Here is a 15,970-nt window from a genome sequence, read left to right as displayed (position 1 = left end):
GTTAATTTGCATTTCCTGGTCACCTAGGACCATGTCATTGTGTTAATTTGCATTTCTTGGTCACCTAGGACCATGTGATTATGTTAATTTGCATTTCTTGTCACCTAGGGCCATGTCATTACGTTAATCTGCATTTCTTGGTCACCTAGGACCATGTGCTTTTGTTAATTTGCATTTCCTGGTCACCTAGGACCATGTCATTTTGTTAATTTGCATTTCTTGGTCACCTAGGACCATGTCATTGTGTTCATTTGCATTTCTTGGTCACCTAGGACCATGTGATTATGTTCATTTGCATTTCTTGGTCACCTGGGGCCATGTCATTATATTAATCTGCATTTCCTGGTCACCTAGGACCATGTGATTTTGTTAATTTGCATTTCCTCGTCACCTAGAACCATGTCATTTTGTTCATTTGCATTTCATGGTCACCTAGGACCATGTCATTGTGTTAATTTGCATTTCTTGGTCACCTAGGACCATGTGATTTTGTTAATTCGCATTTCTTGGTCATTTGCATTTCTTGGTCACTTAGGACCATGTCATTGTGTTAATTTGCATTTCTTGGTCACCTAGGACCATGTGATTATGTTCATTTGCATTTCATGGTCACACAGAAGACCCATGGTCCAAACTGCACCCTCCCCATCACTCCTTGATTACAATGCTCCTCCCAATCCTGCTCCTCTTCCATTCTGATTGTTCACTCCCTCTCTCATAGCCTTGGACCATCCCCTCCTCTCCCTCCGCGCCTCCGGCTTCTATTCTCAAGTCTCTTCATTCCCATTATTCACTCACCGCACACACACCGCTGCTCCGACAGCTCCTCTCTCTCCCAGCCCCCCACGCGTCTACCCTACCTCATCTCCCCTACCTGCTTCCCGTCATCTACTCAGGAAACTACCACCTCTACATGTGCTCCCCCTGTTGACCTCAGCCTGGGTCTCTGGAATGTCAAATCCCACTTAAAGAAACACATTTCTCACAAATCATGTCGCGTCGCATCATCCCACACTATGTGTGTGTCTATCACCAAAACGCGGATCAGCCCTCATGACCATGCCACCCTCACACTGACTTTGCCTCTTTCTCTCACGCCCCTTATATCTCCAAGGAAGGGGGTGGTGTGGGTCTCATGATCAGCAAGGACACACCATCGGCACCCCTCCCCCTCTCTGATTTCCCTCCTCCTATGAGGATATGCGATCCAACTTCTCACTCCCACCCCTTGACTTTCCTCCTTATCTCCCGCCCACCCGGGACCCTCAGCTTCTTCTCTGATCTTGACCTCTGAATTGAAACACTCCCAGTTGATGCCCATACCATCATAATGGGTGACCTTAACTTTTCCAAATGGTTAAGGCCCTGCACCTGCAACTTGACTCTCTCTGGACTCTCTCTGAGAACTCACTAGTCGACCTACATATCCTTCCAACCCACATCCAAGGCAACTCTCTCAATCTCCTACTCCTACCTTCCACCCTGGTCTCCACTGCTCCCAGAACCCTTCTCCCCTTGACCGCTCACTCACTAACTTCACCCTCTCTTCTTTCCTTCTGTATTCTGGCCCCTCATCCTCCATCGATCATCAAAATGTAAATTTGAACTTTACTCCATGGTTCCCGACCTTTACCAAGTCAATTTCTTACTTCATCCTCTCACTTCTTCTCTTGCTCCCTCGAATGAACGCACCTTCACCTTCATCTAATTCAACACTGCACTGTCCATCCCCTTTAGTGATCAGTACTATAATTATAATTGTTCTTTCATAACACGCTTGATATCGGGAAAGGTTTCGAAGTGCGAGCCCGGGTTTGGAACCTGTGTTGCTATACGTTGTCTTGCTTACAAGACAAACACGTTGCCCCTGAGAGATCCTCCCGGCCTACCCTGCCCACCGCTCCACCAACCTCCTGCTTGCACCCACAACCATGGATTCCCAGAGCTATCCTGCTGCTAAGGACAACCATGTATTGCTGTGCACACCGGTGGTGCAAAGATTGATCCCCACTCTCCTGAAAACCTACACAGACTCTTCGCTAGCCCTTACCACCACTCTCTTTGCAGGCAAAAGTGTGGCATCTGGCGCAGAGTTGAAAATCAGGGAAGGAGGGTCCACCTGAAGTGGGGACTCGCTTTGAGGTTTGAAAGAGGCCCAGCCTCGGTCCGATGTCAGCAGGTTGTGGTTGGAGATGGCTAGAATCACAGACATGGACCAGGATTGGCAGTCTCCACTGTCGTGCCTCATGGACGTGACCCACCACGGAATGTTATTGGAAGGGACTTGCTCTGGATGCGCAGTGCTCCGGCCCCAAGACAACAGTTTTGTTTTGGATCCGCCAGAATGCAGATGGCACCGCATAGCAACCTGGGACAGAGTGGGGTGGGACCTGGAGTTGGGTCAGCAGTACAGGAATAGACAACAGCAAATATATTTCTATGTGAAATTTCCACTTTTTGAAGGCTGCACATAAAAAAGGCCGATTTATTTCAATGGTTTATTGTGGGTCCCTCAAAAAGCCCAAATAGCATGAATTTGGGGGGGTTTCACCTCCGAGCCTCTTTCCTCCATGCTCCCCCACACTCCTCAACTGCCTCCTTTTGCCCCAAGCATACCCACTCAATAGCCTCTTTTCCTTTGTAGATGGGGAGCAGGTTCAAGTAGATCTTGGTCACCTGGCCTAAGCCCCGCCCACCTGGTGGATTCCTGGTTGCCGCTCTTTCTCCCAACTAAGCAAGCCCCGCCCACCTGGTGCCTTCTTGGTTGCCGCTCTTTTTCCCTACTTAAGGGCCCTCCAGCCTCTTTTCCTTTGCAGATGGGGAGCAGGTGCAAGTGGATCTTGGTCGACTAGCTTTGCCTCTTCCTTCCTGCTTTTAACTCTTCGATCAAGGGCGTCTCTCGCCCAGGCGTCCGAAGCGAAGGGCAGACAGAGAAAAGGACAATTCCGGTTTGGACTTGTTCAGACCAGGAGGATCCATGGCCCGAACCCCTGCTCACACAGCAGGTAAGCATGCATCAACATGTGTTTACCCCCTCTGTCCCCAAAGGCCATCCCCACCCCTCTTGTCCCCCTGTGATGTTCCCTTGTGACCTCCCCCTTCTCGCACACAGGTGTTGCATGTTTTGCTTGATTCTTCTACCCTGCTCCCCCCCCTCCAGCCTACTTCTGCAGGAGTCTGTCCTGATACAGTCTGGTTTCACCATCACCATCTTGTGGCCAAAAAAAACATTTTCATGGTGGCCCTGAATCATGCTGTTCCCACCTTCATCTTGTATCCTGGCTTGCAACATTATGTGAGACTACTGACTGCTGCAGTTGTATTTGCTCTCCCCTCTTGCTTCTACACTCTTTTTAACTGCTTACTTTCTGTTCTCTCCACCTCTCCCTTTTTCTATCTCCTCCCCTTAGTTTCTTCTATGCACTTACTCTATCAGAATTGTCCCTGGACCTAGTATGATAGCAACCTCGTCTGTCTCCTCCACCCTACCCTTACTTGTTTTTTCCTCTCCCTCACCCCCAGCACTATCTGAAATGTCGTCAGGCCTAGTATGATAGTTGCTTGTTTTGTTCCTCCCCTCCCTTTCTGCACCCCTCTCCCTCACCTTTTGTTTTTCTCCGGCTCTACCAGAAATGTTGTCAGGCCTAGTACGGTAGTCGCCTGTCTGTCTCCTTTTCCTTCCCACTCTCCCCCTCCCTTCCTTGTCTATGTCTTAGCTCTTGCACTATCTGAAATGTCGTCAGGCCGAATACGATAGTTAATTTCACAACCTTACTGTTCATGGCCTGTAAGAATGCCATTGTATTTTTGCTTGTTACCTCCCTTGCCTTAAAGCGCTTTGAAACACATTGTGTACAGGCGCTATATGAATAAACTATCATATCATCCCCCACTACATTCACAAACACATGCAATCTCACCACCGGTTACATTTGCCCCCTGCGCCTCCCCGTCACAAACATTCCTTTTACACACACATACACACATGCACACGCCCCCACACAAACCCCCCCCACACACACACACACGCACACACACAGTCACTCACACACTGCTCACTGCAGAATCCTGCGACTCCTCCTCTAGGTACCACTGTGCCTGTCATCCCTTGCGCGCTGTTGTGTGCATCGCAAGGACTGACAGTTCGATATAGAAAGACTGCTCAAAGCGGTCTCCGAGCAGTCTTTCTAAATCGGTCTTTTCTTAAACCCGATTATTAGTAATCGATTTTTTCACTTAGTACTGCAAATACTCCAAGTGTTGTCAGTCTGTTACTGACCACTCAAGTAGGATTATAGTCCCAATCAGCCCAGGCTTGTGTGCACGCTCTGTGTACAATCAATGAGATAGAGGCTTGAATGGGGACCACACAATCCATGGTGCGGCCACAAAAGAAGATACAACGTCAATTCTATCGGAGCAAAGCCACTTGTGGGTCACCATGACTGCTCTTGTGCCTGACAGAGGATACTGTGATATTCCTTGCTGACTACCCAAGGATCCTTGTAAAATGTGAATTCCCATTGTGGCCTACATTTCTTAATGTGTTGTGTACTTCATGTAAAGGTACGCCCTAACCATCTTACATTTGACAGGTGGTGCTGCGTGCCTTCCTATTAGGGCCAGGGCCTTAGTAGCATACATCTTTGGAGGACTTTGGGTTTCCACCATAGCAGCAGGGGGGCCCTCCCCTGTCCTACTGCACGCAGCCGATACGCCCCAATTCCTATGTTTGCCGGTCTGTGGTTGGGTGTGCAGTACTCCAAGGGCTAAACTGTTGATAGGGACCAGTAACCGGGTTGGGGAATAATCATCAGGGCTATTTGTGTGCCCCAATAATATCTATAGGTTTGTGCTAAAACAGTCACTTCAACAGATAACAGCTGCCTAAGGTGCCGATAGCCTTCAGGGATCAGAGCACCAAACTGGTCAGTATCTCCCATTATGCAAGAATAATTTGGATACGTTTGTGTTAAAAGCAATGAACATCAGTGGGTCCCCCAGTTGGTTTTTGCTAGATCCAGTTACCTGCATACATGTTTTTGGGATGTTTTGGCGTAGTAGAGTAAGGAGTCGGATAAAGGAGTGGCATGTTTCAAAAAGATTTATTTTAAATGTAACAAAGAAGCCCTACCTCTCCCTATCTCTAAAGTGTTATCCTTACCTAACAATTATCAACTCGGGTGCTCGTCGTCAGGATGTGTGTCCAAAAGGTCTGTCTTCTGTCCAAAAAACTACTCTAACCCTAACACAAGTCTACAAAAGAGTTCAGCATCCAAATGAAACATAATAATATTACCAGGAGAATGACTTCCTTCTCCTGGTGAACTGGCTCAGTCTCTTATCAATCATTTGCTCTAGTTTCGGATTCAACAAGGAAGATATGGTCAGGAGAATAACTCCCTTCTCCTGGCCCAACTCCCACGGTCTTGAGGGATGCTTTGTGATATTCTTTGACAAGAGCTCTCAAAAGTCTCTTCACTTCTTCCCAAGGGCTTCTGAAATCTTGCTTTACAGTTCTAGCAATTCCTCCCTGTCATAGGACGTTATGAAGATAATCTCCAGAGAGCTCGTGCTGTCTAGAACCTTCTTTAATCTTACTTGTATTATCACTGTGGTGAGGGAGATTCCTCCTCATGCTCCCTTTGTTTCCAGACCTTTCGATATCACTACCGTGACAAGGGAGATTACCCCCGAGATTCTCTTGGTTCTTGATTCTCAAATTATCACTATTCTGATGAAGGAGATTACTCCCAATTCTTTCTTGGCTCTTGGTTCTCTGGGTATCACCACTGTGATGAGGGAGATTACTCCAGAGGCTTTCTTGACTCTTAGTTCTCTGAATATCACTACTGTGATGAGGAAGATTACTCCTGAGGTTATCTTGGCTCTTGGTTCTCTGAGTACCACTACTTTGATGAGGGAGATTACTCCTGAGGCTTTCTTGGCCCTTGGTTCTCTGAGTATCACTACTGTGAAGTGAGAGATTACACCCAAGGTTTTCTTTACTCTTGGTTCGATGGGTGTCGCTACTGTGATGAGGGAGATTACTCCAGAGGCTTTCTTGAATCTTGGTTCTCTGGGTATCACTACTGTGAAGAGATAGATTACTCAGAGGGTTTCTTGACTCTTGATTCTCTGGATGTCACTACTATGAAAATGGAGATCACTCCTGAGGCTTTCTTGACTCTTGGCTCTCTGGGGGTCACCACTGTGACGAGCCAGATTACTCCCAAGGCTTCCTTGACTCTTCCTGCAACTCCCATTACCTGGTTTGCACTGGGAACTCATGTCTGGTTCTTACAGGGGTCACAGGCCCCTGTGCTGTTCGCTCGTCATTTCTTTTGGGTTTGCCTGTGAGGCTCTGCAAAGGCCTTCAGCTGGTAGTCTCAGTGTTGTTGTTGGACTGAGTAGACCACCTCCCAGAGGTCACTCCACCACCTTGACATTCCCAGCACTAGTGTGAGTCAGCTCTCTAATGGCTTACAGGATTCTTCTGGGACTTCACTCTCCAGCTCTGTCTCTCACGAGGACCAGCTTCTCTGCACAGCTGACAGGGTCCCAGGTTCAAAGTTCCCTGGCTTTGCTGTTTCCTTGCAAGCTTCTCGCTTCTTTCAGTCCCTCCTCTGTTTTTATCTCTCCTAGCTGGGCCCAACCCAGCACAGTGTCATAGTCTTTTGGTTGTTTCCATGAGGTATTCTTCATACCTCCTCGTGGCCACCTTGTCTCAGTACTTTTAGATAAAGGCATATCATCACTCTTATTCTTCTTCGTCTCTGTGGTGTCAAGTCTCAAGGAAGGGAGGGAGTGCTACAGTAACACACAGTATCACTTTCAGCACTCTCTGCAGACTTTAGGGTTTTTTATGGGTGCAAGGACAAAAGGGTTAGGGATTTCCTTTACAGAACGGGAGTCCTTAACCCCATGATGGGAGTCGCTTCCTGTGAGGTCCGGCTTTCCGCCACCCCTAGGGGGACTATTGGGTAGCAGCCTCACCTCCTTAGCCTCACAGGGAAGGGCTCCCCCCTCGGTAGAAGGTACGAGATCACATGAATCGTCACAATGTCCAATGAATTGATACAGTCTGGAGAACATTGTAGTTGATTCCAGATGAACCTTGGAACTGGTTTGTTGTGTACTGGCATTTACTCGTTTCTGGTTTGTACTTTTTTTTTTACCAGTAAAATGAATGTATATGTGTGGTCTGCTGTTCAGGTGCAGTCCAATATTCAAAAGATTGCATAACCCAACTAGATCCAGAAGAAACCATGGCTAACTGGTCAAGTGGCACAACCATCAGGCTAAAGAGGAGTACTCTTTTTTTTGTCTGAAAGTTTAAGAGATCCTGATAACTTCACTGCCCTGTCGGATATAAACAGAAATCCAGAAAGATAACAATTAGAAATATTTGTTAAGCTAGTGTCCCTTTTTGTCTTTTGTTTTTCAGACCTGGTGCTATTGAGTTCCATGTTAACAAGAATGTAACTTTTTCAGAGCTGGACGGCCTAATTCAGATAAAAGGTAAGCCTTTCTTTTCCACAGCAGCGACTGTGCATGACACAAGTACATGGGGACTGTGTGGTTAGCAGGCAGCAGAGGAGCCCAGACAACTGTGAATGTCGCAAGCTAATTGGCAAAGTATGCTTCAGGTGCAGGATCTTGAGTGATCATGAATGAGTGTGTGTGCCTCTTACACCTTCAAACTGAAATAAGAACATGTTTATATGAATTTTGAGATTTATGAAATATGATCATTGTGATGGTTTTATGGATGTAACGATCTGAAATAAACTTTGTGATTGATTGAATAGGAACAGGAAAAACTGAAAGAGAAACTGAGGTTGACTGACTAGAGGCAAATGAGATTTCCAGAAGGCCCATGCCTCTGAAAGTCTCACTGTGGCTTGAGCCATGACATTATGCAAGGGATTGCAGCCCATCGCACTGCAAACGCTAGAATTCTCATTCCAACGTAGTACCTTCATTCCAAATGCAGCCTGCACTAAATCACTTTATCCCAAATTAGAACACTCAGTGGAAACTAGAATTATCAAGCCATAGTCAAACCATTAACCCAAAGGCATCCAACCCAACCAAAGCCCTCTTTACAAGCCTAGAACTATAATGTCCAATTCACTCCAAACTAAATCGCTTCACTCCAAACTAGAACTCCCAGTACACATCTAGAATGGTCCTTCCAAATTTGAAAACGTATTCTAAATAACAGATTCTGCCCCAACCCTGCAGGGCTTTCAGGGGCATTAGGGGTCATTTAGGAGCATGCCAATCTGGGAAAAATGCTGGTAAAATGGCTGGTGCTACTGGCTGCGGCATTTTCCCCGGACCGGCTCTCTCTGAGCCTGCCGGTAGGGGCAGTGAACTACCGCGAGGCCTGACCTGCCGGGAGTTCAGCCCCCTGCACCGTTTACAATGGTGCCAGTGATTCAGTAGTTCCCATTCCATGGAGTCCGATGGAACTCCATGGAATGGAAACTTACAGTTGTTTCTGGTACACCTAATATCCTGGTAACACTGTGATAACGGGTAATGGTAAGACGAGTCTGCTGGTAACCCATTGGTAGCACCGGCGGGTTACCAGCAGCACCGGCAGACTCATAATGGGGGGCCATGGTCTTGCTGTATAAGTCTCCCAATTTCCTGCCAGGCAGGTCTGCCTCTGAGGCCAAACGCTTGCAGAAAACTGAGATTAGTAAACCAGGTTCCCACGCTTACATGCAATTCCATTATTTTTATTATCAAAACAAAAAGAGGGGTTGGGGAAATCCTACCTATCCTAACTCGAAGAGGGGTTTTCCTGCCTCAACACAACTAAGGAACATCTGTGTATATATGTCTAAATCAAAAGAGTTCTCTGTCCTGTGTCCAAAATCCTAGCCCGACCCTCAGACACTAAACTCAACATAACGTGAAATGGGGATGTCTTTTAGCTGAACACCTGCAGCTTCCTTCCAAAGTTTCAAACACAAAGTTCTAATGTGAAGAAAACAAAATCACACAAGTTACACTACATACGTGGCCTTCCCTTCCCCTAGAGTTCTTCTGGTTCTTCAAATGTCACTTTTGCGTATTCCACAATCCCAAGGGGCATGGTTCTTCCCTTTCATTCCACAATTCAAGGAGGATGGGGGGCTCTTCCCCATACCCACAATTCACATCTGGTGGTCTCTGCCCCTTTTCTCCTCTCCCTGGTTTACTCTCCTGCCAGGGTTTCTATGATCTTGTTACTTGGGTGCAGGTCCCCGACTCACTGTGTGCCTGGTTTACTCTCCTGCCAGAGGTTTATATCTCAGCACTTGGGTGTGAGTCAGAGACTTGCTGAGTGCCTGGCTTATTCTCCTGCCAGGGCTTTTAAGTTTGCTTAGTATTTGAGTGCAAATCCCAGGTTAACACTCTTCATCAGCATTCTCTCTCTCGCTGGCTTACCGCTTCCAGTGATCTTCATTGCTCCATTCCTCTTCCGCATCTCAGTGTTACAAAAGGGTGTTGTTTTAAGGTTGGTGATCAATTAACAGTGGAAGTTCTCATTCCACACTACAGTATGTCATACAAGAATGGGGTGAAGGCAAGTGGGTGTTATCAAGGAAGACAAGCAAAGGTCTGTTCACTCTGTCCACCTGGAGTCTGTCCTCCCCACATGCTCCTCCCGCAGATAGCTACCTCCAGGGTCAGAGTCCGGTAGCTTCTGCTTTTCCCTGGCCACGGAAGGGAAGCTTCCCTCCAGGGAAGCAGTGACGATATCACTAAATTTGTGACACTACCCAGCTAGGTGTGCGCTTTAGGAAACCCATACATACTACATGTGTAGTATTTAACTAAAACTGTTATGTCCCCTCTGAAGAATGAACACAAGGGCCTGCCTCTTAGTCCTTCCCATTTCACCTTCTGCTACTCACTAGGCCATCTAGACTGGTGCTTTCCATGGATCACCGTTGGATAATTTTTTACCAAAATCAGATATGCAGAGGGTATGAAGGCACTTGCTCTCCAGTCCGGTTATCGCCTCCCTTCGTTCCCTACTGACAATGGCACAAGATGGTGTAGCCTACAGCATTTATTCATCACAGGAGGCATCTATTCATCTTCCAAAGAGTGTCCTCATTTCTAATGACATTTGGGGTAATTTAGATGACCTTGAGGGAAGTCTGGGGTCAACGGGTCAAATTCATGGTGATTTGGAGTGAGAGTCAAAGTCAAGGCCATTGCCAATCAATTAGGAAGAATGTCAGCTAAGCTGGGGAGACAGGTTTTCTACTTCAGCACTGACTGCCACTTAAAGTTGCAAATGCACAGTCAACTTCCTTTGCTAAAAGCTTCTTGGCCATCCGATTTGAGAAACACTCCAGAATGACACTTTTTCTAGCTTTGATAATAAAGTTCCTTTCATGCAGGTCTTCCAGTGGTTGCTCTCCAATGCAATGGTAGTCTACCATTGCTAGTCTACCAGTGCTAGTCTTCAGGTTCCAGTCTTCCAGTGCTAGTTCTCAAATGCTAGTCCTTATGTGCTGGTCTTCCAGTGCTGTTTCTCAAGTGCCAGTCTTTATGTACGGGTCTTCCAGTGTTCATTCTCCGGTGCTAGTCTTCCAGTGCTAATCATTCAGTGTGAGTCTTCTGATGCTAGTTCCATAGTGCTTGTCTACCAGTGCTTCTCTACCAGTGTTCGTTCTCCAATGCAGTGATAGTCTACTAGTGCTAGTCTTAAGGTTCCAGTCTTCCAGTGTTAGTTCACAAGTGCCAATCTTTATGTGTGCGTCTTCCAGTGTTAGTTCTCCGGTGCTAGTGTTCCAGTGCTAATCATTCAGGGTTAGTCTTCTGATGCTAGATCCATGGTGCATGTTTCCCAGTGCTAGTCTACCAGTGCAAGTCTTCCAGTGCTAGTTCTCCAAATGCAGTGCTAGTCTACCAGTGCTAATCTTCCAGTGCTAATTCTCCAATGATAATATGCCAGTGCTAGTCTTCAGGTTCCAGTCTTCCAGTGCTAGTTCTCAAGTGCTACTCTTTATGTAATGGTCTTCCAGTGCTAGTTATGCATTGCTAGTGTTCTAGTGCTAATCACTCAGCATAAGACTGCTGGAACTAGTTCCATAGTGCATGTTTCCCAGTGCTTGTCTACCATTGCTTGTCTACCAGTGATAGTCCTAAGGTTCCAGACTTCCAGTGCTGGTTATCAAGTGCTAGTCCTTATGTGCTGGTCTTCCAGTGTTAGTTCTCCGGTTCTAGTCTTCAAGTGCTAACCATTCAGTGTGAGTCTTCTGATGCTAGTTCCATAGCGCATGTCTGTCAGTGTTAGTCTACCAGTGATAGTCTACCAGTGCTAGTTCTCAAGTGCTAGTGTTCTAGTGCTAATCAATCAGCATAAGACCGCTAGTCCTAGTTCCATAGTGCATGTTTCCCAGTGCTAGTCTACCAGCGCTAGTCTTCCCGTGCTAGTTCTCCAATGCAGTGATAGTCTTCCAGTGCTAGTTATGCATTGCTAGTGTTCTAGTGCTAATCAATCCGCATAAGACCGCTAGTCCTAGTTCCATAGTGCATGTTTCCCAGTGCTAGTCTACCAGCGCTAGTCTTCCTGTGCAAGTTCTCCAATGCAGTGATAGTCTACCAGTGCTAGTCTTAAGGTTCCAGTCTTCCAGTGCTGGTTCTCAAGTGCTACTCTTTATGTGCTAGTCTTCCAGTGCTAGTTCTCCAGTGCTAGTCTCCCAGTGCTAATCATTCACCATGGGACTGCTGGAACTAGTTCCATAGTGCATGTTTCCCAGTGCTTACCTACCAGCGCTAGTCCCAAGGTTCCAGACTTCCAGTGCTACTTCTCAAGTGCTAGTCTTTATGTGCTGGTATTGCAGTGTTCATTCTCCGGTGCTAGTCTTCCAGTGTGAGTCTTCTGATGCTAGTTCCATAGTGCATGTTTCCCAGTGCTTGCCTACCAGTGCTAGTCTTCCAGTGCTAGTTCTCCAATGCAGTGCTAGTCTACCAGTGCTAGTCTTCAGGAACCCGTCTGCCGGGGCTAGTTCTCAAGTGTCAGTCTTCATGTGCTGGTCTTCCAGTGTTAGTTCTCAAGTGTATGTATGTATGTATGTATGTATGTATGTATGTATGTAACAGTATTTATAAGGCGCTAACTAAGGCCCAAAGGTATCTAGACGCTAGGCAGACCAGTGAGAACCCTGCAAAAAAAGGATATAAAGGAGACAGCAGACGAAACTCAGAAAAGGTACGTCTTCAAGGCTTTACAAAAACCAAAGTGGTCAGCCATCTCGCAAAGCTGCAACAGGAGGGAGTTCCGCATAGAAGGCGTAAGGAAAGAAAATGCTTGACCTCCCGCTCCTGCCCTACTAATTCTGGGCACTATCAGGGGATTCTGTGAAGCAGAATGAAGCGACCGGGCCGGGGCACGCGGAATCCGCTTGGCTTGAAGGTACTCAGCTCCAGACTGACGGATCGCCAATTGAGCAATGCAAAGAATCTTAAATGTAATCCAACTGCTCACCGGAACCCAATGAGGTTGACATACGAGGTCCTGAGAATGGGAGTGGTGACTCGCTCCAAGAGCAAGCCCGGGGATGTGTTATTTTAAAGTAATTGCAGCCGCTGAATCAAAAAGTCCAGCTGACCCACATAGATTCCATTGCAATAGTCCAAGGACCCCAAAATGGATGCTGTCACCACTTTGGCTCTAGACCCAGACGGAAGAAAGGGCAGTGTTTTTTTTGAGCATTTTCAGTTTAAGGAAACCTGTGTTGCATACGGACGAAATTTGCAGCTCCTTTGAGCCACTGGGTAAAAGTTTGACACCAAGACTCTTAACCGATTTACTGGGTTTAGGGCAGAGTCCCAACATTAAATATAGAAAAGGAAGGTGATACTCACTGGACGCAGTTCATAAGCATATACAAATATATTAACATTTTATTGTAAATTCTCACACACAAAAGGACTCACTCATAATGCTGCACTGTCTTTCCACCCTATCCTTTCCCATGTATTGCTTCCCCTTATTTTCCCTCCATATCCTTGCCCTCCTCCACCCTATTACCCTCCTGCTATCCTTGACCTCTCCCTCTTCCACTGTTCCACCCATGTTTATGGTGCAACTGACCAGCTGTCAACTTTGATGGCTTACAGCAAGCTTATTCTAAGGTGTTGGGGCTCTCTTCTGATTGGCGGAAGTGCACATATTGTGAAAAGGCACAATGTTAATTGAGTCGGTATCCTCTAGGAAAAGCTCTGAAGGCATCCCGCACTTTGGCATGAGAGAGAGAGAGAGAGAGAGAGAGAGAGAGAGAGAGAGAGAGACCATTTAAGTAAGTCATGTACAGTGGTATTTCACAGACTGGACATGGTTCTGTGTGGAAAGTACCGAGTGTAATCACCTTGTTTGTTTGCCCTTTAGACCACGTGCACAACCTGTCCTCACAAATTAGACAGGTGTCAGACGATTGCACGAAGTTAACTGTCCACAACGAAAACATCCACTCGAAACATCTCTATGGTGAACTCTTGTTTTGTAAGTATTTCTCATTGTGCAATTATAAAGGGTATTCTACTTTGACTAGTTAAAATGTAAAAGATAATAGGTGAATAGATACTTACAGGTCCCCGGATTTCCCCTGCATAAGCAGAGGTTCTGAACTGCATAATTCAAAACCTGTCCCATTTTACATGTAAATACACCCTGCAAAATATCCACGTTACCTACAATTAGCCAGATGAAATGCCCCAAATGGCACGAAAAGAGTTACTTACCTGTAACTGTAGTTCTTCAGCATTGATATCTTTCAAAGATTTACATGCTTGCATATTCCCTGTCGTCATACTGGGAATCCCCCGGTATATTATACAAAAATCATCCATTGCAACATGTTGCATACAAAACCACCATAGGCACACCTCACCTTTATACGCTCTGTGTGTCATTTAAGCCTTTTTTGTCTGGACCAATGGGAGGAGAGCCCTCTGTAGCTCCACCCAGAATATCCATTTTCAGATTCGATTCCTGCAATCATGTGGCGTGTGTTTTTTTTTTTGTGCATGCTGTGCAATCTCAAAAGGGAGGCAGGAGGATCACATGTATGGTGCTCCAGCATTGGTATACGAAATATACCAATGCTGGAGAACTACAGTTACAGGTAAGTAACGAATACTTCTCCAGCATTGGATCTTTCATAGAATCACATTGCTTGAATAGATCACCAAGCAGCACTATGTGCACCTATGCATGCACCCTCAGGAGCACTGCACTGTGTGCGTGGTTGCAACCCCATAAATCCAGCTACAATAATAGGTGCATTTCAATCAACTATTGGGAATGGATGGTGAGGCTGCTCTTACCTTTAAACAAAAAGATGTCACAAGCACGAAGGTGTGTAGTCACCTCTAGGTGGCCACTCTACAAATGTCCTTTAGAGATACACCAGCGGGAAAGGTCGCTGTTGCTGCCCTGCCTTGGGGTGAGTATGCAGTAACGGAACCTGAAACTGTTCGCCCCTGAACCTCATGGCACCGAAGGATGCAATCAGCCCCTCAAAGGGCCAGTCCTTGCTTAGAAATGTCACCCCTTTTTGGAGGCATGCATAGGATACAAGTAGTCCATCAGACTTCCTGAACCCTAGGGTACGCTTGATATAGAATTCTAGCACACGTTTAATATCCAGAGAGTGAAGGGCGCGTTCAGCCACAGTGGAGTGATTGGCAAAGAAGGTTGGCAGTAAAATGTTGCCACTCAGCATAATTTCCAAAATAGCCTTTGGAAGGAACTTGGGGAGCGGCCTCAACACTACTTTATCCTAGACCTTGTACAGCAAATTGACCGAGAGTGCCTGAGGCTTTCCGAAATGCCTGGCAGAAGTGATGGCTAGGAGGAAACCTACTTTCCAGGAGAGAAATTTCCTGTCACACTTATAAATTGTTTTGCAAGGCATCTCATCAAGGATGGTAGCACTGTGCTAAGCCCCCAAAAGGATACTGGTAGTCGTATTGGAGGGAATGTCCAAAGAAGGCTTTTTAAGACCATCTTTACGGATTGGTCGCTGAAAAGTGATGGTCCGCGTGTTACTTTTGTATAAATAGTGATGGCAGATACTTGGGTGTAGGTTTACCGTAATGGAAGCCTACGAGAGTCCCACCTTCGCTAAGTGCAGCAAGTAAGGCTACAAGAGTGCTATGTCAATGGTGTCCCGATTCTGGCTTTCCTTGGCAGATATACTGGCAAATCGCTTCCATTTCTTAGCATATGTTCTCCACATAGAAGGTGCTCTTGTAGCTTGCAGCGCTGACGTACATTCATCTGGTAAATTCAAATGTGCGTGCCTCCGTTGTTCAGAAGCCACGACTTGAGCGATAACGAGCTCGGATTGTGGTATCTCACCCCATTTTCGCGTCAGCAACGCTGGATGCACTCCGAGTCGCATGGATTCAGTGGCTGCCATACTCAGTAAGGTGGGATACCAAATCTGTCTGGCACACGCAGGGGCTATGATGATCACAAAGGAGGGGTTTTCCCTCAGTCGTCTGCGTACCATGGGAATTTTCCCTTGCATGGAATTGAAAAAACATCCCTCAGAGACCCTGGTTCCGAAAATCTGCTTGCGAAAATGGTGCTTGTGACAAACAGATCAGTGGAAGGGGTGACCCACACTGCGAGCACCCGCTGTACCTCAAAAGCATGCAGTTCGCATTCGTGGGACGTCACTGATTCCCGGTTGAGTTGATCGGCCAAAAACATGTCCTTCCCTGGGAGATGTTCCACCTTCATGTAAATGTTCTCCTTAAACGCTGGGCTTTCGTTGACAGCACAGAGGATCTTGTCCCACCCTGTTTGTTGGTATAATGCATGAACATGGTGTTGTCCATCTGCACTGTTACAGTTTCCCCTTGGAGAATGGGTTGAAAAGACTTCAGAGCTCATCGGATCGCTCATATCTCCAAGATGCTCATTATATTATGCCCCCCTTTGGCC

The 15,970-nt window shown here is 46.5% G+C and overlaps 1 protein-coding gene across 1 annotated transcript in view; it reads left to right on the top strand.

The window, feature by feature from the left end:
• LOC138520679 (uncharacterized) overlaps positions 1-15,970 on the top strand; it is a 135,302-nt gene that overhangs the window by 17,297 nt on the left and 102,035 nt on the right. Inside the window, exons 3-4 of the mRNA XM_069632952.1 lie at positions 7,448-7,521; positions 13,406-13,519. Coding sequence (XP_069489053.1) covers positions 7,448-7,521; positions 13,406-13,519 — 188 coding nt within the window. The remainder of the gene's footprint in view (positions 1-7,447; positions 7,522-13,405; positions 13,520-15,970) is intronic.

This window comes from Ambystoma mexicanum, chromosome 13 (genome assembly GCF_040938575.1).
Source record: "Ambystoma mexicanum isolate Mex_15411 chromosome 13, UKY_AmexF1_1, whole genome shotgun sequence".
NCBI lineage: Eukaryota > Metazoa > Chordata > Amphibia > Caudata > Ambystomatidae > Ambystoma > Ambystoma mexicanum.
This window is presented reverse-complemented; position numbering and strand designations above follow the sequence as displayed.